The sequence below is a fragment of the Pithys albifrons genome, chromosome 1 (genome assembly GCF_047495875.1).
Source record: "Pithys albifrons albifrons isolate INPA30051 chromosome 1, PitAlb_v1, whole genome shotgun sequence".
Classification (NCBI taxonomy): Eukaryota; Metazoa; Chordata; class Aves; order Passeriformes; family Thamnophilidae; genus Pithys; species Pithys albifrons.
Window position 1 is genome coordinate 88898709 of NC_092458.1, and position 22294 is coordinate 88921002.

The 22294-nt window shown below is 48.5% G+C and overlaps 1 protein-coding gene across 1 annotated transcript; it reads left to right on the top strand.

Moving 5' to 3' along the window:
* The first annotated feature begins 9037 nt into the window (after positions 1 to 9037).
* TRIM45 (tripartite motif containing 45) lies at positions 9038 to 18039 on the top strand. Its single transcript, XM_071572087.1, has 6 exons — positions 9038 to 9425; positions 12877 to 13610; positions 14587 to 14716; positions 16479 to 16593; positions 16815 to 16941; positions 17733 to 18039. The coding sequence occupies exons 1-6, from the start codon at positions 9103 to 9105 to the stop codon at positions 17882 to 17884; spliced, it is 1581 nt and encodes a 526-aa protein (XP_071428188.1). The 5' UTR covers positions 9038 to 9102; the 3' UTR covers positions 17885 to 18039.
* Positions 18040 to 22294: the final 4255 nt, after the last annotated feature.

A 22294-nucleotide genomic window follows, 5' to 3' on the forward strand; every position in this document is an offset into this window, starting at 1 on the left:
CAAATATTCATTGATGCTTCAAAGTTTGTTTTTCCAGTTTTAACTTTGGGAAGTGAAGAAGGTTTGTATTTCTGTACTTTGTGAAATAACAGTTAAAATCACTTGGAAGGAATCCCTCAACTTGTGCAGGCAGGAATGCCAGAGTTGGGATGGGACTTACATAAACATAGTACCAACAGATTGATACTGTTGCTTCTGATGGTTGCTAAAAATGCTCCATGGTAATTTAGTCTGAGATTTCCTTTTAGAATACAGGATTGGAATTAGTCTTTGAATCATCTAGTTTCCTTAATTTAGAAGTCTCTAGGTGGGAGGGATGATCCCACTCCTGGTGTCTCCGGTCCCCCTGCACAGCACCTGACTGGGTGGGATTAAGCAGCTTCCTGCAGTGCAAGCAGACCTGCCCCTGAGATGCCCTGGAACTGTGTGTGCTGCAACACTGAAAGCTCATGAGAAGCTGAAGGCAGTGTCTGAGAACTGATACTGCGTGGGCTTTTTTGGTTTGTTGGTTTGGGGTTTTTTGTCTCTTCCAGACCAAGCAACAAACTGCAGGTGTTGCTAAAAGTAACAGATCTGATTTTTCATATCAGATGGAGGAAGAAGTTTTAGAGCTTCATTTGCTTTTTGTTTTTCAGTTGTGATAAGTCATACAAAGGCTGTTATCATCTAGTCTGAGTGCTTTATCACTCAGTGTGTTTCATTGCCAATGACTTCCTGATTTTGCAAGATAAACACTTTATTGACTTCCTTTCATTTTTTAGCAGGCCTTTCATATTCTTCCTTTTTGTCTAAAATCTCAGCAGAAGGATGTTTTGACACATACCAGGGTAAAGCACAATTGTAAAGAGCAGATAAAGAGAAGAATTGCAGCCTTTGTTTTCTCTTGTACTCCTGATTTATCAGGTGTACCATACAGGAGTTGGTTTCACTTTGAAAATGTTCCCCTTGGAAAGCATGGGCAAGTTTCCTATACATAATTTGATTACAAAATTCTAAGCTAACAACTTGATTGCAAGTAGTTGTTCCTTTGTATTTTTGGAAATGGGGAAAAATCAAAGGGTTTTTCTTGGCTTTTCAATTGTTTCCTCTTTCACAGTCATTTATTCTGCAATTACTTGAAGGAAACTGCAATGCATTGGCTTGTTTGGGTTTAGTCTTGGTTTTGAAATATTAAATGGTTGATAAATAGCTGAGGGTAAGGGGCAGAGGAATGAAGGCCCGTGCCCCCTTGTCCTATTGCTGAGTGCCTGGGAGAAGAGACCAACCCCCACCTGGCTAGAACTTCCCTTCAGGTAGTTACAGACAGTGACTCCCAGGCACTCAGCAATAGGACAAGGGGGCACGGGCTCAAGCTCTGCCAGGGGAAATTTAAGCTGGAGATCAGAAAAAAATTCTTTCCAGAGAGAGTAATCAGGCATTGGAATCGGCTGCCCAGAGAGGGGGTGGATTCACCATCTCTGGAGGTTTTTCAACTGAGATTGGATGTGGCACTGAGTGCCATGATCTGGTAAAGGGACTGGAGTTGGACCACGGGTTGGACTTGATGATCTCGGAGGTCTTTTCCAACACAATTCTATAATTCTATGATGTATATGTATATGGATAAAAATAAGCTTTGTCAAGTCTCATACTGGCCACAAACCTTGTGTAAGTGAATTCCCTGTCTCACTGCCCTGCAACAAGACCAGTTTTTTTCTAGTGCTGCAGGGAAAGTCCTGTTCTGACACCTGCTGTGCACACGTGGAGATGGTGCTCAGCCTGCGGGCGATGGGGCAGGTGAGAGGGTGCTGCACACAGGGATGCTCTACTACTGTTGGGATTCTGTCTCTAAGTGACTCCACCAAGGCACATTCTGATATTGGAAGCGTTCAGCCCACAGACACTCCCTGCTGCAGGATCTGTTCTCCCAGGCACAGCTCAATCATACGATTTGTAGCTGTTCTGTGAGAAGCTGAACTAATTTATCCTGTTCTTCTCTGAAGTGCTGCCCCATTTTTCTAGATGCCCCATATCAGTACCATAACAGCTGCATCTCCATGAAAAATCCTGCTGTAATATCCTTCTGTCTCTCATGGTTCCAGCAGCAAAGTGGAAGAAGAATGGCTCTGTTGGCTTCACAGTTTAAGTATTAAGTGGTCACAGCACCAAGCCTGCCAGAGTCCAAGCAGCATTTGAACAATGCTCCCAGGCTCACAGTGTAATTCTAGGGGCTGTCCTGTGCGGGGCCAGAAGTTGGAATTCAATGATCCTTGTGGGTCCCTTCCAGGTCAGAGTATTCTATGATTCTATAATCATTTGCAAGGAGAAACTTAGAGTCTTTCAGATCACTTTACTGTCTCAAATATGGCTGAAGGGGAGGTAAAAATGGCTAAAGGCCTGACATCACAAAGAACTTGCTTCTTTAGAAAAGCTGACTTGAAAAACTCCAGTTCCATTTTCCCTTCAAAAATGCAGGCAGGATTCAGGAGAGATTAAAAAGATTATATATAGCAGCAGAAAGCTGAAAGTGGCAGCAGGTGGCTGGAAAGCTGCAGGGGGGAGGTGAAAGCAAGAATGTCTGGTCAGAAGCCATAGCAAGGGCAAGTCTGCACAAAGCCAGTGTTGCGCTGTGATTAGCTGCAGCTGCTTTGACTTCAAAGGGGTGCTGCTGGCTGAAATGGGTGTTGCTTGACCACTTTGAACACTGTTTCCTGTCCCAAATCTGGAGGACAAGAGAGACCCAGCCGTCTCTTTTGCTGCTTTCCTTGTGTTCCATGTGTTACCACATCTCTATACCCTATCTGCTTCTAGTCTGCTATTTCAGGGTTAAGTCAAGCACCCGTGTGTGATGATTGTGCCCCTTCCACCAGCTGGTGAGCAACAGTTTTAGTCTGGCAGATGTGCTGTTTTGGTGCCTTCTTCCTTCACCTTTCCAGGTCACGCTGCAGTGGCTGAGGTCCTTCTGCTGGAGCATGAGTTTGATGTGTGACAGCAGCAGTTTACAGAAACGTAATTTGGAGTCCAGCATCCAAATGAAGATATGTGGGCTAACGTTAAATGAGGTGTCTTGAGTTTGTTTAGTTTCGTTCCTGAAGCTCAACACAACCTTGAAGAGAAAAAACTACAAACAGATTTACAAGGGAGTGTATAGGTGTGAAGACAGACTTTGGCAGTGAAGATGTTTCTCTAGGGAGAGTATCCTCAGAAATGCCTTGTAGAGAGTCTGTGAGAGATCCCAGGGCAGAGGTTCTCTTTCTGTTCCAAGGGGTGTCCCCAAGCAGGGCATCAGTGTTATCCTGCTGCAGCTGTCACATTCCCCCAGTGCCATCAGCTTGCAGAAATTTTGTCTCGTGAGGCTTGGCCTGAGGCAATGAACTTGTGTGCTCTCAGCCCAGCACAAGCAAAAGTCAACTGGCAACTCCTTTTAAAACCGCCATAGTTTTAAACTAAAAGAGGAGATATTTGGATTAGACATTAGGAAGACATTCTTTAGTGGTAGGGACTCACTAGAATGGGTTACTTAGAGAAGCTGTGGATGCTCCATCTCTGGAAGTGTTCAAGGCCAGGCTGGGTGGGGCTCTGAGCAACCTGGTCTAGTGGAAGGTGTACCAGCCCATGTAACTGGGGTTGAAACTTAAGGTCCCTTCCAATCCAGGCCATTCTGTGATTCTGTGAAAACCTGGAGCCACAGGAAGGTCTCTTTCTCAGAAAGTACGTTAATGGTATCTATGTTATACTTTATATCCATGAGCCTGTTACCAGATCTAAACTCACTTCACACTTTGTGCTGAGGAGTGAGTTTGTATGAGCACCTACGTAAGGAGAGAGAGAGGCAACCCTCCTGTCCCACCTGTCCTCACAACCACACCTGCAGCTAAGGAGGGCAGCTGGGCTGGGCAGAGTATCCTGCTCTGATGGACACCAGCACGGTGGGCAGCCCAGGCTTCTGTGACGTGGGAAATGCCCATGCGCTGGCTGGCTTCACGTAGGGTAAGGACAGGTGGGTGCTCATGCTTTGGGAGCCCTTGGGTATCAGGGTGGATGCAGAAAATGAGGGCTGGGGATGACGGCAACCTCTGTGCCTTGGTAAATATTAGACTGATAATAATAGACTGAGGAGGTTCCGTGGTGTAAAGGAGAGCACTCTGGACTCTGAATCCCAAGGACACGAGTTCCAGTCTCAGTGGGACCGTCCCCTGGCAGTTCAATGCCTCCCTGCCATCCCATCTCGTCACATCTCCGATGCTCAGCAGGGTCAGCCCCGGTTAGTACCGGGTGCTGTGACAGTCCCGAGGACTTCACTGTCACTGTCACTATCCAAGCTCGCTCGGCCATGGCAAATGGACCTCAGGACTGAAACGGTGGGGCCAGTTCTGCGCACACTGTGCCTCACCTAAAAAATCCCCTGCGCAGGCTGGAAGGGCACGTGGGGAGAGCCCTGCCCAAATCTGTGTTTGCCAAGTCTGGCCATACATACAGACATACAATAATAGACTCTTGGACAAGAAGCTGAAAGAACAGTATAGGAATGCTCATCCCACCAGTCGAATGCCACATAATTTTAAATGCATGTTTAGCTGAATGTGGAAGAGATTCTGCCTAAATTAGGAGACATTTGTAAGTCCTTTGTTCGATTTTCTAGACGAGGTTCATATAAATGGGAAGAGCTGTTAGCTGGGTGGGTGGGCACAATGCAGAACAGTTTGCATGGAAACAAGCAAGGATGCATCAAGTGCTCCCAGACTGGTCAGCTCTGCCAAGTTCAGAGAAGTCTCTGAAACACAGTAGTTCCCAGGGCTGACAAATCCACAGTAGAGTCGGACTTGCTGGTTAACAGGAATGCAGCAAACTGCCTGTTACAATTCTCTTCTCTTTGTAGACTCCCCAGATAAGTCATTTTCCACATTCCTCTGCCTGTCATTAACCTAGGCCATGGCATTTTGGCAGGTTCTCATTTTTCTGTCAACAAGTCATCCTGGACTTTTCTGCAAGTCCAGGGATTGCAGGTCTGCTCCTCACTGTCCTGTTTACTAATGACTTTGGCTTCACCACTTTTTCATTCTGTTTCTTATGGCAGGACATCCAGAAACAACTCCCTAAAATTAGCAGAGTAAATAGGGACACTCCAAATGTAATAAATATACCCACACTACTCACAAAGGGTGTAGGAAGGAAATTATGCTTTAAAGGTTTTTTTCTACATACTATAGAAAGGTTTACCAGCATTCCTTCAGAAAAATGTAAACGGGAAAGTAACATAAAACTCTCTTCACAACAGGCTAATTAGCAAATACAATAGAAATCTTAGTCAGAAGCCCTTGAAGAGAAGGGAGAAGGAAACCATTAAAACTTTTATGTCTCTGTGTAATGATCCAGTGCTTAATGATGGGAAATGAGAAGCAGATAAACAGGAAAAAGAGGAAGGAGCTGGCAGGGAAGGTGAGGTAGGGACTGAACAGATCACTCAGAGCAACTACTCTGGGAGGCTCTGATAGACATCTTTAACAATAGCAGCAGGAAAACAAGTTCAGAGAGGATTTCATTTCAAGTAAATCTTGGGTCAAATGAGGATAATTAGCCATTCAACTCTCATGAAATGTTGCGAAAGGAAAACATTATTGCTTTGTGTAATTTTAATGACACATTTTCATTGTTTCATTTTTTAACTATGGTCCTTTATTGCCCTTCAGTGTTTATAAATTAACACTGTTTCATCCCTATGTTTTGCCCAATTAAAAAGCAAACTCTAAATAATCCAAGATAGGAGAGGGTCTCCCAGTCCAGTTCTTGCAGTTCTTTGCAGACCTATGTGCTTGACTGGAGATACTTGCAGAGCTCCAGTTAACATGTCCATTGAGTTGCCTTTCACAATTTAGGATGTTAGTGGCATAGGGGCTTCCTCCACTGATGGCAATAGCCAAGAAAGTAGTGTGGGGAAAGTAACCAAAATGAATCACTACTTTCTACTAATGCAGCTTCTGTTTTGCAGATCACTGGGTTAGTTTTTTGGGGGGCTGTTTGTGCATTTCTGCTTCTCATTTCTTTCTCTGAGTCTCACAGGGCTCTTACGATGATTCTCTCCAACCCATTTCACTATGACTTCCTCTAGTAATCCAAAGGTTGCTACTGGTTTGTGCTGATAACTCGTGAATACATTACTCAGCAGTCATTTGTGCTGTGCTCCAGCCTTATCAGGCTCAGGGCAGATGATTGGATCAGATCAGGTAGGCTGGATCCTCAGATTTCCTCTGCCAGTGCCAGGCATGGCTTCTTTCCATCTTTCTGCAGTGATGTAAGATGCAGCTGCTTTCTAGGTTGCTCACCTTTTCCGCCCAAAGGTGTCATTATGGTTCTTCTCCTGTTTTCTTCCCCCACCCACACTTACAGGGGCATTTGCTATTCCTTTCACCAACAAGACTAAAAGAACCTGCCTTTCCTCTTTGCCACAATACTGTATATCGTTATCAAGTCCTCTTACAATTATTGCAGTTTTTATCCTCTCACAATTACTGCAGTTTTTATCCTCTCACCTCTGCAACAACCACTGCACTTGGTAATAGTTCATCTGAAGGAGGCTGTTACAATATCTTTCTTTTTTTGATTGCTTTGAGGTTGTAAACACTTAATTGTGACCTAAACCCTTGATCCTGTATTACAACTTAAAAGACACACAAACGTTTGAGTGTATCACATGAAGAGGACGATTTCTGTGTCGAGCCATTGTGCATCAGAGGAATGTGAACATCTGTAACAGATTAAGCATATGTTTATGTATATATATATATGTATTATATACATATATTAACTACTTACCTACTGATCTGTAAATGCACTCAGTGGTACTAAAAAAAACCGGACTGGAGATCTCCATTGTTGATTTTTAACTTAAGGAACTTAAAATCCAGAATTCAAATGTGTTCTCATCACATTGATATTTGAAAGGGCCAGCAGGAAAGGACAGATAATTACAGAGCTGATTAGGTTGGAAAGACCTCTCAGAGCATCAAGTCCAACCTCTGACCAAACACCACCATGTCAACTGCACCTTGGTACACCATGCCACGTCCAGTCATTCCTTCAACACCCCCAGGGACAGTGACTCTACAGCCTCTCTGGGCAGTCCATTTCAATGTCTAATCACCCTTTCTAACAAGAAATTCTTCATAATGTCCAACCTAAATCTCCCCTGGTGCAGCTTAAAGACCATATTGACTATAAGATCCTGATGGTCTTGGGTAAATGAATGGAGAGGCTGGTACAAAATTCGGTCATAAAGGGCTCAATGTGGCTCACTACACGAACGTCATTAGTGCTAGGCAAAGTGGTTTTATAGAAAAGAGCACTTTCTCTGAGGAAAAAAAGATTTCATTCTTTGAAGAGCTTACAAATCTGTTTGATAAAAGCAATTGCATAGATACCACCAAAGTCCAAGGAGTTTCATGCAGAACTTTGCTGACATTCTGATTTCAAAGCCTGCCTTTTACAGTACTCATAATTCCCAGGTGTATGTATATATGTATGGCCAGACTTCGTGAATGAAGATTTGGGAGAGGCTCTCTCTCTCCACGTGAGTGTGCCCTTCCAGCCTGCACAGTGGATTTTTTTAGGTGAGGCACAGCATGCGCAGAACTGGCCCCACCGTTTCAGTCCTGAAGTCCATCTGCCACGGCCGAGCAAGCTTGGACAGTGACAGGGAAGTCCTCGGGACTGTCACAGCACCCGGTACTAACCGGGGCTGACCTTGCTGAGCATCCGAGATGTGACGGGATGGGATGGCAGGGAGGCATTGAACTGCCAGGGGACAGTCCCACTGAGACTGGAACTCAGGTCCTTGGGATTCAAAGTTCAGAGTGCTCTCCTTTACACCACGGCACCGCCCAGGTGTAGTGAATTAAGACACACATTGGCTAGTCGAGGTGGGCAGTTGTGGGGAAGGAAGCCTGGCCACCCTGCACTGCTTCTGTCAAAGCTCCCTAGGCAAGCTCACTTCTGATCCAAGGAAAAACCGCCCAAGGCCTGAAGGCACACAGCAGGATGGGCAGAGAGGCTGCAGAGCCCAGTCCAGCAGGGAACTAGAAGTTTGGAGCTGGAAGAAGTGGAAACACACCATCTCACCGCGGCGGGGTGGGCAGGGGCCGCTTCCCGGGCCACAGCCTGGGACAACACTGGAGGTGCCGGAGCCTCCATGTGGGGCAGCCCCTCCCACACCTCATAGAATCATAGAATTGATTGGGTTGGAAAAGACCTCCAAGATTATCAAGTCCAACCCTTGGTCCAACTCCAGTCCCTTTACCAGATCATGGCGTTGATGTATTCCTGGATGAGCGGGGTTGCTCATTAAAGTGTCTGCCTATTATCTTATCTCCTACAAAACTTGGCTTGGAGTCTTTTTTACAGACTTCTACGGCAACAGTGCCATGTCCAATCTCAGTTTAAAAACCTCCAGGGATGGGGAATCCACCCCCTCTCTGGGCAGCACATTCCAATGCCTGATTACTCTCTCTGCAAAGAATTTTTTTCTGATCTCCAATTTCCCCTGGCAGAGTTTGAGCCCGTGCCCCCTTGTCCTATTGCTGAGTGCCTGGCAGAAGAGACCAACCCCCACCTGGCTAGAACTTTCCTTCAGGTAGTTCTAGACAGTGATGAGGTCACCTCTGAGCCTCCTCTTCTCCAGGCTAAACACCCCCAGCTCCCTCAGCCTCTCCCCATAGGGCTTGTGCTCCAGTCCCTTCACCAGCCTTGTTGCTCTTCTCTGGACCCAGTTTGTTTCTGTGTCTTTGGAACACCGGAGGTACAAGGGGTGCTGATGCACAGAAAATTGCTTTCTGCTCCAGCCCCTCAACCTGTTTCCTGAACTGAGGGGGCCCAGAACTGAACACAACACTCAAGGTGTGGCCTCACCAACACCCAGGCTCCCCTCGGTGAGTGGGAGGAGGACAAAGCAGGCTGCAGTCAGCCCTGCCCGCCCCTGGGAGGAGGAGCCCCTGGCCCCGCAGCGGGCCCCACATCGCGGCCCCGGCCCCCCTCGAGGGGCGGGGCGGGGAGCAGCGAGAGGGCAGCCCTGCTCGGCGGGGCGGTGCGAGGCGTTCCCGCGGGCGCTGCGAGCGGCCTGAGGAGCCCGGCATGGCGGGGTCGCGGTGCCCGCAGTGCGCGCAGCCCTGGGTGTCGCCGCGGGTGCTGCCCTGCCTGCACTCGCTGTGCGGGCCCTGCCTGCGGCGACTCGGCACGCTGCGGGGTCAGCCGGGCGGCACCGCCGTGCTGTGCCCGCTGTGCGATGCCGCCGTACCGCTGCCGCCCGGCGGGCTGGGACGCCTCACCCCCGACTGCCTGGCCGGGCGCAGCGCCGGGCCCGCCGCGCCCTGCGACCTCTGCGCCGACGGGGCGGCGGCCGGACAGTGCCTGACCTGCAGGGTCCGCCTGTGCCCCTTCTGCTGCCGGGCACACAGGTGAGCACACACAGGTGGGCGGGCGGGCATACAGGTGAGAGGGGTGGGCACACCTGGGCACACACACAGGTGAGCGGGGCAGACACCCAGGTGAGCGATGTGGACACACCTGTGCACACACGTGAGGGGGTGGGCACACCTGGACACACACACAGGTGAGAGGGGCTGGTACACCTGGGCACGCACACAGGTGAGGGGGCGGGCACACCTGCACACACAGGTGAGCGGGGCAGGTAACCAGGTGAGCGGGACGGGCACACAGGTGAGAGGGGTGGGCACACAGGTGAGCAGGGCAGGCACACCTGGGCAAACAGGTGAGTGGGGCTGGCACACCTGGGCACACAGGTGACAGGGTGGGCACACCTGGGCACACACACAGGTGAGTGGGGTACCTGGGCACACAGGTGAGCAGGGCAGGCACACCTGAGCACACAGATGAGCGGGCTGGGCACAATGGGCACACAGATGAGCAGGGCAGGCACACCTGGGCACACACACAGGTGAGCGGTGCAGGCACACAGGTGAGCAGGGCAGGCACACCTGGGCACACACACAGGTGAGCGGTGCAGGCACACAGGTGAGCAGGGCATGCACACCTGGGCACACAGGTGAGCGGGGCAGTGAGCAGGGACAGAGCAGAGCCAGAGCAATGAACCGTCAGCTTCTGGTTCTCTCAGCCTGTAGCAGGTTGTTGCCCACCGCCCCTTCCCAGGGATTGTGCTGTGCTCCGGGAGTGGGGAGCATCATCATGTCCGTCATGGGGCACTGCTCAGGACAGCCCCGTGAGTCACACCATGTGCCTGAGAGCATTGTCCAAACGCTTCTTGAGCTTTTTGGGAGCAGACCCATCAGCCCTGTTATTGGCCAGGATCAGGCCACCCTTTGCCTGTGGTGGTGTCTGCATGGTGTCTGTCATCTTGGTTTGGTATCACTGGGCTCCAGCAGGCGTGGGTGTGGGCAGAGGGCTTAGCAGGACAAGAGACTCGTGTTATGCCGTCCCACTTCGGAAGAGGAACATCTCCCAAAGAAAAACGGGGAGATAAGGCTGGTGGTCTGCCTCTCTCCACCTCCAAAACTGTTTACTGTGCGTATGTGTAAAGGCACCCTTGGACGAAGTGAAAGGACTTAAATGGAAATCCTGCCTGCTGTGGTTGGTACCTGTTGATGATCAACCTGTGTGTTTGCCTGTAAGGTGTTGTAGAAATTGTAGGAAGAAGAGGTGACTGCTACAGCACTAGAAATTGAAGAGGAGTCAGCTGCGATGAACCTTAAGCTGGGCAGAGGACAGGAAAACTGACAGAAACTCTGAATGGCCTTCTGAAGCAAGGGGACAGGCAAGATTAGAAAAACATCCAGTAACACTAGACAGAGAAGCCTCAGCTTGGGTTAATAAGCTGAAACTATTCCCTCTACGTTTTCTCTTCCTTTCCACTTGATTAGCAAATTCTTACCCAAAAAGAACAGAGACATATTCCTCTCTGCCCGGCCCCTTTGCAGATACTGGTGCCTGAGGGGAAAACGGCTTAGGCTCTTAGTTACCTTTCCACTCTGGGTGTAACTTTCAGCATACCATTTTGATTAGCTAATGCCTCATACCCCGTGCAGGCTGCTAAAGAGTGATAAGCCGAGACCTTGAATAGCAGCCTGCTTGCACTGACAGGAATAACTGCAGAAGAAATAAAGCAGTAGAGAATTTGCCCCCTTGATTCATTCCATACAGGATTTGCTGCTATCATTTTTTCACTCCACTACCATCTACAGACTTGCACTTGATTCAGTTGATGTCAGAGTAAAACAAGGGCCAAGAAAAACCATTGTGAAATTATTTCCTGGTGTGTAGGGAAGGTTTCTATGGTTCTGAGTGCCATGTTTTTGATTGAGGTAAGAGAGAGATCTTAGGCTGAAGTCAGGGAAACGTGAATTTGAAAGGTGTAATGCTAGAAGGCTTTGAAAATGTGCTGGACCCAAGGGAGATTAGTGGCAAGTGAAAGGAGTAGCTTAAGGGCTGTGTCCTGCCCTGTGATGAGGTTGCCAAAGCAACTCTGTAGAGCTTGGTCCTTGGAGTACTTTGCTTATGGCTTGGAGCTCCCATTGCAACTGCTACAAGTCATTAGTTCAGGAGACAAGGAAGGAGAGAAGAGTTTTATATTCTGCTCAAACACTAGCTCCCAGTGCCCAAAATAACATACAGTGGAAATATTCTGGTGCTGCTTTGTGACATGGTGGATGTCGATTATAACAGGTTCTTGGTGTGTTATCCTTGGTCTCTTCTGAGCAGGACCTAACCTGGCAGCCGGAAAGAAATGAAGTTTGGCTTTTGGAATATTAAATGTTTTACTGTTAGACTGTCTTCTGGCAGTTGCCTGAATGAGATTTTCCCTTAAGGGATACTAGAGTTCACTTGCCTCAGCAGATTTAAACTGGTGAAAGTCACTGGGCTAATGGCTGAGGAGCCTGGTACCTCCTGTTCCTCACCAAAAGTTGCTGCTGGTGAGCAGTTATCTTTTTAAGACATCTGCTAGCTCTCACTTTGCAGTGCTCACCACCCTCCTGCTGCCTTTGACACAGCAGGCTCTGGATATCATTGTGACTGTCCCACTTCTGTCAGGCTCCATGCAGGGGCTGCTGGCTTTGACAGCCTAACAGCCTGTTTTCACCAGCACATGTGTGGCCATGGTGGTGCACACAATTCTTTTGTCCGAAAACAGTGCTGACCATGCAGTCAGGGAGTCTCAGGGAGCCTGAGAGTAGCCCCTAATGAGCTGCTTGCAGATGCTACCCTGTTTTCTGTGGTGCCTTGTCCCTCAGGAGAGCACAAGTCTTTCACTGGAGCCAGGAATCATAGAATCATAGAATTGATTGGGTTGGAAAAGACCTCTGAGATCATCAAGTCCAACCCTTGGTCCAACTCCAGTCCCTTTACCAGATCATGGCACTCAGTGCCACATCCAATCTCAGTTTGAAAACCTCCAGGGATGGGGAATCCACCCCCTCTCTGGGCAGGCCATTCCAATGCCTGATTACTCTCTCTGGAAAGAATTTTTTTCTGATCTCCAGCTTAAATTTCCCCTGGCAGAGCTTGAGCCCGTGCCCCCTTATCCTATTGCTGAGTGCCTGGGAGAAGAGACCAACCCCCACCTGGCTAGAACTTCCCTTCCAGTAGTTCTAGGCAGTGCTTGAGGTCACCTCTGAGCCTCCTCTTCTCCAGGCTAAACAACCCCAGCTCCCTCAGCCTCTCCCCACAGGACTTGTGCTCCAGTCCCTTCACCAGCCTTGTTGCTCTTCTCTGGACCCGCTCCAGCACCTCAATATCTTTCCTGAACTGAGAGGCCCAGAAGGAGCAGTGTGCGCTGTGACTTGCAGCCTGTACAGACTGGCATTCGCAAAGGGTCTCAGTGCTTGCATTTTGTACCCAACAAACACCAAGTGATTTGTGGTTGCTCTCTTCTAGGAGACAGAAGAAGACGGCCTCTCATGCCGTGATGGAGCTGGAGAACACCAAGGATTGCAGCCAGGCTGGGAAGCCTCTCCTGTGCCCTTCCCATCCCACAGAGGAGCTGAGGCTGTTCTGTGAGCAGTGTGACCAGCCGGTGTGCCGGGAGTGCGTGTTAGGCAGGCACTGTGAGCACCCATATGACGTTGCCAGCAATGTCATCCACAGGCATGGGGACGCCCTGCGGAAGCTGCTGAAGAACACCCAGCAGCACACGGACACCCTTGAGGATGTGCTGAGCCAGATTGATGCCACAGGCAGTGCCATCCGCAGCCGCGCAGAGGCTGTGGCCACAGAGATCTGCCTGTTTGCCAGTGGCTACGTGAGAGCGATTGAAGAGCACCGTGACAGGCTGCTGAAGCAGCTGGAGGACTTGAAGGTGCAGAAGGAAAACCTGTTGCACTTGCAAAAGGCTCAGCTGCAGCAGCTGCTGCTGGACATGAAGACAGGCGTGGAGTTCACGGAGCACTTGCTGATGAATGGCTCCGATCTGGAGATCCTCATTACCAAAGGGGTGGTGTCAAGCCGTCTGACAAAGCTGAACCGCGTTGCTTACAGCACCCACCCCAGTGTGGACGACAGGTTCCAGTTCTTTCCCCAGGAGAGGGCAGGGCAGTGTTGTGGCTATGAAGTTTTTGGAGCTGTTCTCAGTAAAGTGGTTGATCCAGCCAGATGTACCCTGCATGGGGAAGGTAATGGGGTGCTATGCAGCAGCTGAGTGGGAGTGCACTGCTCCCTGAAATCTCCTCTCTGTTCTCTGTACCCGCATGGTGGGCAGCTTAAGGCACTGTTGGCTCCCTGCTATCCAGTTATTAACTAGGGGCAGAGGTAGAACCCTGCCAGAGGTTGCATTGGTTGGACATGGGAGCCATGCTGGGCAGGAAGCCAGGCAGCTGTCATCCAGATGTACAGAGCATACTGGCACTGCCCTCTGCACCAGCACTGACCTCAGGTGCAAGGGGAGCAACCTTTAGGCCAAAGACCATAGTTCACTCAGGACATGGGAATGGTGCCTGTAATAGCAGAACATGATGCTTTCCTGGTGGCCCAAGCTGAAGTTCTGCAGCATGAGCCCAGGCAGATCCCCTCTGTGGCTGAGCAAGTACATTCGTTCTCCTTACAACTTATGCTGAGATTGCCCTTATTGGGAATAACTGGCATCAGGTATTTGTTTACTAAGGACTTGGATCAAGGGCAGCAAACAGGTAATGTTAAGACCCACCCAGAGTGTCCAGCCAGCTGTAGTCAGTAATGGCCTGTGCAGGGCAGAATGAGACAGACCCAGGGCTTATTCAGTCCCTTCCATGCCAAACTGTAGGTGTTGACATCTCTGGGGCTCCACACTGCACAGTTCCTTCTCCCTCTGGATTTTATGGTGCGTCTTGAGGCCTTGTGAAAAGCACCACCTGGGCTTAGAGTGGCAGGCAAGAAGACCACCTTTAGTCCCTACAGACCACTGGACTAAACCTGCTAAACATCTCAGCATCTATGGCTTCCACTCTCTCCTGACACCCATCATTTGACCTTTCTCTGTCAGTGAAAGGAGCTGAAAAGCCCAAAAGAAAAGTCATGGCTGTGTTCTGATGGGTCTGCAACACCGCAAAATAGATAGAGGTGGCAGTCATGGCTGGTATGAATAATTTCTAGTCGTGTTTCTGTGCCTTGCAGATCTTCACAGTGCCTATCAGAACCAGCAGACTGGCTTTACTGTGCTCTGCAATGACACCACAGGGGAGCGGATGGGACAAGGAGGAGAGGCTGTGCAGGTCACCATCACCCACAAGGACAAGAGGGACTGGTGGGTATTTCACCCAAGAACTCCCTGGCCACTGGGTTTGCCTTTCTTCCTCCCTTGCCCCGGCTCCCTCCTTGCTTAAGCAGGTGGGAGGGTGTGCTGCAGTATGTAGGTCAGGATCTGTAGAGGAAAAGGCACTACTCTTCTTCCCAGAGGTATAGCAATGTATTCAGCTGTGTGGAGCTTGACAGTGTTGCCTCAGATTTTTATTGAGTCTTTGAGTGATTTGGGCACCTCAAAGGATTCGGCTCTCGGTGAGTGTTGCGAGACTGTCAGAGTGAGCTGTTGCTCCTTCTCACTCCTACCAGCAGACAGCCAGAGATCCTGCTTTTAACACCTAATAAGCGTAAATCATCGCAACCCCTGAATGGCTGTCCCGGGTCAGACAGTTTACCAAGCCCAAGAGCCTCTGACATTTGATGGAAGTGCCTAGTTCATATTCTGGAGAAAGAATCTTTTTATGACTTTGTCCTTTTTACCACAGTTGCAAGTGTTGAGTACTTTAATGTGTTTGGAGGGTTTGTAGTAAAAGCAGGAAAAACTGCACTTGAGCTCGTGTTTCCACAATGAAAATGACAAAAAAATCTATTATGGTTTTTAGTAGCTGGAACTTACTCCAGGAAGGCTGTTGGTGGGATGACCCAATGAAAAAACGGGGACAGGATGCTAAAACTCCTTGCTATGGGGGAGTGTTGATAAAGCACACAGAAACAATGCTGGGTGTCCAGATGCTTATCAGTAGAGCACCATTGTTCCAAAGTACCTTCTTTCCTTAAATGCTCATAGAGCCTAGGGAGGCATGCACATGAGAGTTACGTGCATTTCACTTAGTGAGATAGAGGTCGCTGTGGCCACAGTAACACAATTTCTTGCTCTTGTGGTATGCAGTTGCTACATCCCTTGCTGAAAGCTGTCTGGCTTTGGTTTGAGGCACAACAGCTGCAGAAGAGCATGAAGTATCACCACATAGTTCATGGCAGGAAATTATGTAGGCAGCTGTATTGATGTGAAATGGTAGGGGGTGGGGAATACAGATTATAAACTATTGTGTTGAGGGGGCCCAAGAGACTAATTAGTGGGGATTAGCAAGAACACCTTCTTCTATGCAGAGCTGCCTGATAATTGTCTGTGGGAAGCTCTGTCCATCTGTCTGTGGAAAGCTCTTTCCATCTGTCTGTGGAGCAGTCAGTCCTCGAGTAACTAGCTGATGCTTTTTTCCTGGCACTCTGTTCACAAGGATACCTTGTGAAACCCTATGAGCTTCACTGTGAAAAGGGAGAGTTTACCAGCAGGGGCCTAGAACTCCTCTGAGCATTGAAGAGAAGAGTGGAGTCAATGCAGTTGAGACAGTGGTTGAAATGATTCAAATGTGCTCTGTTATATCCTGTCTTCTAAGTGGGTTTTTCTGGAGGTAACTGCTTGCTGAAGCTGTGAATTTACCCCATTTTGTGGGCTCTTATCTGATGGGTTATCTGACCTGCAAGTGTGCTATGTGTCATCTGCTTTTTCAGTGTACAGGGTTGGTACAAATCCTTGCAGTGCAGCTAGCTTTGTGTGTGACTTCCTTTGTATGGTTATTGCAGCTTCCAGTAGCAGGTGTGTGTGAAAGCCACTCAGTGCCTGAGCATGGCTCATGCATCCTTTCAAACTCACTTGAGACCCACAGCTGCTGAATGAAGACGCAACTGCAAATCTAGGCCAAAGTGTGGTTTAGATTTAGAGCAATTCTCTGCCAGTCCCTGACCTCTTGGACTTCCCTCTGCAGTGCAGTCGACCCAACAGTGTGTGATAATGGTGATGGGACCTACTGTATTTCCTACAGCCCTGAGGAGCCAGGCTTGTATGCTGTCTGCGTCTGTGTGAAAGGGCAACATGTACAGGTAGCATTTCTTGTTTCTCTTGCACTGCTTCTTCTTTACTTGCTTTTTTTTCCCTAAATGTTTGCTTTAAGTCTCTCTAAGGACTACCCCTACCACACGGCAGTGTAAGACTGGGCTTAGTGATCTGTGACTGGCAGGATCACCCAGCTGGTGTTTGAAAATGCAGGCGCAACATCTGATAACACCCACTGCAGCAGCCTCTGTTTGCTTGTCCCTTGCAGGGCTCTCCATTCACTCTGATGGTGAAACCCAAGTTCCGTGAGCACCAGGGTGTGTTCCACTGCTGCACTTTCTGCTCAAGTGGAGGGAAGAAAGCTGCTCGCTGTGCCTGTGGTGGGACCATGCCAGGTGGGTGCTCAGCATTCTCCATGCTGCTAGAATCAGGAGGATTTGTTGCACTAGGTCCTCCCTGTGTATGTAGGTGTGAGGAGATACTCTATCCTATCTCCTGCCTTGCACAGGCACCAAGACTGCGATAAACAGTACGTACATATATTCTGGTGGGATGTGACTGCAGCAGCAGCAGAAATGAAGCAGGGCACTCTAAGGTCTTTGTAGCACACCCCATAGGCAGAGACTTGAGTCTGCTGTGCAGGAGTGGGGACAGGACACCTCAGCCTTTCAGCCCTTCTCAGTGAGGGTAAGCAGCATTGCATCTGTACTGTTCCTGTTCCAGTGCTGGCATGTTGGGAGCCTGTGGGCTATATCACACAGTGACCAATTCTGTATTCTGGAGAAGCCTCACTCCTTGATTAGGATGAGAGTTCAACTCCCTTATTTGCTTAATCCCAACCAGCTTCCTAGTCCTTAACCTGCATGTGCCATTTTGTGTTTTGGATGTTTTTAGTATAGAACTGATGAGTTTTTCAGCTGGCATGGGGTTTGGAGGCCCATGCGTTGGATTATTCAACAGATAAGGGGATGAAAATCTTCAACTTTCCCCAGCTATTGGAACAGGGAGGAGCCCCTTGGTTGTTCTTCTTTCTTTATGGATCCCTGGCAGTTTTGGTCTTGAGTACACTGTGTTCTCATCAGCACATGCTTCCCCATTTTAGAGAAGTCCTGAAGCCAAAGCCTGTAAGACACTGGTATTTTCTGGCCCACTTTGTGTTGAGCTGCTGGTGCCTCTTCTCTTGCAGGTGGGTTCCAAGGCTGTGGCCATGGACACAAAGGTCACCCTGGCTGCCACCACTGGTCATGCTGTGGACAAGTGAAGGAGAGCTCAGAGTGTCTGGGTGGGCCGCCCAGCGACACCTCACCGAGGAGTTTGGTCAGGACGGTGGCACTGTGAGCTGCCAGGTGAGCTCCTGCGAGCCCAGGGCACTGCTGCTGGGTGCTGCATGAGCACAAGCCACAAGGATCCCTGTCTTCAATGCACAGCCTCACTGCCAACAAACAGTGTCTTGATGAATGTGACCTGAGAAAGGGGGATGAGGGAAAATAAAATCGTGCCTTATGTTTCACCTAGAGGTGTGCATGCAGAGTTATTTTGTTGCTTGACCAGGAGGAAATTCTGGTAATTGTACTTCTGCCTACACTTTTGAGGACTTGTGGCGCCTGGGGTCATGCTTTAAGGGGAAACTCAGCCTGAGAAGTTACCTCACAGAAGGGTCAAAATGTGTCCCATCCCGCAGGATCAACAGCCTAAGCTGTCCTTCTTGATAAGACCAAAAGTGCTCATTGGAATACTTTTGAAAGGGTTTGTGATCATGCCTTGAAAAGGCTGGGCAGCCTGAATATGGCCTCTGCCTCCCTAGGTGTGCATCTGGATTCCAGACTTTGATGTGTGCATGTAGCACAGTTACACATCTGGGAGCTACTCTCGTGTTTGCAACTCTCATACTTTCTCCAGGTAACCTGTAGTTTCATTATACCCTCCCTGCAAAGTAGGAGCAAGGTGGGTTAGAAATGTATCTGGAAAAAGTCCAAGAAAAACTCATGGCGCTGATACAAACAGGAATTGGAGTATTATTCACCCAGTCTGTATGTTCTCCTTGGAGATGATGTGGGACATAGTGCTGCTGGGGTTGATGTGGGAGCCAGGAGAGTACCCAGCTCACCAAGGGAAGATTTGGGGACATCAGTAGGAGCTTTGGCTTTGGGTTTGGGCATCAGTGGGAGCCACAGGTGCAAGTTTGCGGGTGTCTGTCTTGAACCAGGGGAACTGGACAAGAGCAGCTTAAGGAGATGGAAGACAGCAAAACTCCTGGATTTGCCTTATGCAGCCTTGGCAGGGCTCTTTTTTGAAGAAGAGCTTGTCCCATTTTCCATAGGGGAAGAGAAATGAGGCTGAGGAGGAAGAGGCACTTCCATGGAAGGGCAGTTGCTGACCTGCTGATTGCTGACTGCTGCTTGTCTGGTTGAAGCAGACACCCTGCATACCTTCATTTACCAGTCTGTCATTGAGACTGGGAACAATACTGCCCTGGGAGAAACCTTCCCAGTAGGAGTGTGTTTCTAGGGACTCCTAATACTGCTTGGGGACCTGAGGACAAAGGTCTGACTTTTGGTCAGTTGGGGAGAGGAATGCTGCTCCAGAGTCAAGAGCAAGGAGTGGTTCTTGCTCTCTGGATTATGATGCTTGTAAATAGTAGAAACTTACACTATCTGTTTGCTTGCTCAACCTTAGAAGTCTCTTACTTGTTCATTCCTCTTACAAAGCCAGTTTTGGAACTTCTTCCCAGCAAAGGAGATACATATCATTATGCAAATCTTTTTAATAGCTTTTCATTAATCATCCAGAGAAGACTGTCAAACAGTCAGGGAAGTGTTAAGCAGTTTAAATTGCCAAGTTAGGCAATTCAATTCTCCCAAGTTGGTGACTGAAATTTCAAAGTGAAAGTTTAGTTTGAGTTAGCTTTTACAAGCAGTAACTCATTCTTGTCCTTGGTCTGTGCAGAGTCAGTGCTCAATACAGAACGTGATGTAAACCAAAATGCCTGATTTTCTGTGTCTTTCTATTTCTTTCCCTCCACCCCCCATATGTGTCTTGTTTTTTCTCAGAGCTTCCATGCTGTGTTGCAGAGGAAAATCACAAGGACAGCACTACCTTCTAGGCACGTAATTTCTGTCTTAAAACATCTTAGTTCTCTCAGACAGTGGAATGTGTTTTCTCTTTGTGTTAGGTATCCCTTACACACCCTGTCCCTGACATTTTCCAAGAAGCTGTTTGTGAGAATTACTCCAACGAACATACAAACCCTTCAGGGAACTGCAGCTCTACATTTGACATGGGGAGAACAGTTTTTGGACAGCATGGGGTACTAATCCTGACAGGGTTAGGCACTGGTATTGATTTTTTTTTTGTTAAACTTGAAAGCTCAGTCAGTCCTAGATATTATAAAGTATTGACTGACTACCACTGTGTATTTGGGCGAACAGGGCTGTGCATGAAGATATCATGATGAGTCATGTTCAGAAAAGACATTTAATGACCTTGGTCACTTTGGGGGTGTTAGGTGTGAATGTCCTCCCATTATTTGCAAGCAGTCTTTGCACTCAGTCTTCATAATTTGCAATACTTTGGAAGTTAATATATTCTACTGATCTGCTGGAGTTTGACATTGAACCCCAACAGCTATTCTAAGATGGGCTTCCCATGCTCTGTTGATCAACAGGTGGTGGATTAGGAGGTATAGTTAGTCTACTGTGCTACATTATGTTTTTTCTGAGCAGCTGGTCCCTGAGATAACAAAGGTATTCTCAAGGCAGACATTCGTGCAGTGCTGACAGAACTGCACTAGTAGATACTGGTATTTTTCCTAGGACAAAAGCTCTTGTTGATAAAATTGTCTCTTCCCAAAATTTGAAAAAAAAATGGGAATGAACATGAGGAGGGACTTTGGGACTCAAGGGAAGGGGGATTAACTCCCTCAGTAGTGAAAACAGTGTAGCTGGAAGGAAAATGAGCAAGAAGAAATACTGTGGAAGACATGGAAGACTCCATGTAGGGTGCCTCCAGAGTCAGGTATTATGTTGGGATATCTCTTCCGTCATGGGTAAACCACACAGGTGACATGGCTGCACTTGTAGCTCTGTGCCACAGGTTCGTCCCAGAAGATCTCAGGAGCAGAGCAGAATCTGGCTCAGACAGGCTTCTTGACCTTCCATAGCAGGAGGTGATTCACAAGGGTACATTTACTGTCTGGAGTGCCATGTCAGGACAGATCCTGGCACTGGCTCACAGGCAGTGTAGAGAACTTTGTCTCCAGACGAGGGTGGCTCACCACTTCCCTGTTTTGAGAGATGAATGCTTTTTCTGAGTGCTGCTCCTTCCAGCTTCCCTTCAAGGGCAGGTGAGGCCAAGGACAGGTAGAGCTGTTGAGGCAGTGTCAAGCTCTCCTCCTTCCAGAGCACTCATGTTCCCATTTCTGGTGCTTATCAATCACCTCTTGGCATCATTGTTACAAATGTGGGATCACAAGGCTGGAAACACGTTCAGCATTTTTGGTCAGATCCCAAGAATAGCTTTAATCTTTTTCAGTGCTCTGGCTGCCTTCACCACTCTTGAATGCTCTGTCAAAGTTGGCTGTTGATCAGTTTGCCAACTCTATCTTCTGGTTTTTTTGCCTCACTAATAGCTCCTGAGGCATTTCAATGACATTGAAATAAGGTGTGAGCTTTCTGTAAGTAGGGCCACTCTTCTGACAAGAGTTATTATTTTTGAACAAAGAAGCATGAAGGACAGAGTGACTGCAGTGTGATCCTTGTGCACATGTCTCCTCTGGACCACTGAACATCTTCTTGGGCCCCGACCCACCTTCAGTCCTTCCTGCCCCCACTGTCCCCTCATGCTGGAAGAGGCAGGACCCTGCTGTGACCAGCTTCAGGGGACCAGCACAGCTGGACACAGCCAAGCTGGTATTGCTTTGTGCCTGCTGTTGCCTTCTCCTCAGTGAAGCAGCTGATGTATCTTCTCCCCAGGTGTTCAGTAGCTTTGACAGACCATGAGGGGCCAGATCCTGCTATCACATTTGTTTGGATTTTGCTAAGTTCCAAAGTGGTAAGAGCTGGGCAGATCATGGGGTTGCAGATCCTTGGTTTATTTGGGAAATATCTTGAACAACTTGTGGGGTTTTTTTGCAGTGTGAGCATATGAAAAGAAGTAGTCTCCAGCTTGACCTGCCTAGAAATTAATGTGGTGTTTCCCTGGTGAATGGAACTTGCACTGGAATTTCTGAGGCTGCCTGTGCCTGAGAAGCAGACGTGTTTTTCGAACATGGAAGGAACCTGATTGTTGACTGTGCAGTGAGGTGTGCTGTGGCTGTGACCTGGAGTTAACTGGTGCTGAAAGGGGACACCTTGTCTGCACTGCACCACAGGCAGCTGTAAATCAGGTGTCACCAAGGGCAACAGGATATTTCTTAATGTGCATTTCCCACCAGGCCACTATGGCCTAGAGCTGTTTTACCTTCTAGTACTGTCCTGCTAAATTATGAGAGGTTTAATAATCAGTAGAATACTGAAAAATAAATGATGATTTTTTTTCTCCAGATTATCATCACAGACCAGTATTGATTGGTCTTGACTTTAACCTCTGTTTGTTGCAAAGAAAGTAGTTTGGGGTGTTTTTAGGTGCTGAACTGTTCCCAGTTCCTCTGGACATCCTCAGCTCTGCATGGGAAAGCTGTTCACTCTCACTAACCATCCAAGCTTTCTGGACATAGCTATGGACTGTCAGCAATCCACCTTTTCCCATCCT

What these genes read in the sequence shown, in the direction of transcription:
- TRIM45 (XM_071572087.1), top strand. Translation starts at nt 9,103, where the DNA reads ATGGCGGGGTCGCGGTGCCCGCAGTGCGCGCAGCCCTGGGTGTCGCCG. An exon ending in ATGTACCCTGCATGGGGAAG is followed by an intron (nt 13,611 to 14,586) that starts GTAATGGGGTGC and finishes TGTGCCTTGCAG; the next exon opens with ATCTTCACAGTGCCTATCAG. An exon ending in TGAAAGGGCAACATGTACAG is followed by an intron (nt 16,594 to 16,814) that starts GTAGCATTTCTT and finishes TGTCCCTTGCAG; the next exon opens with GGCTCTCCATTCACTCTGAT.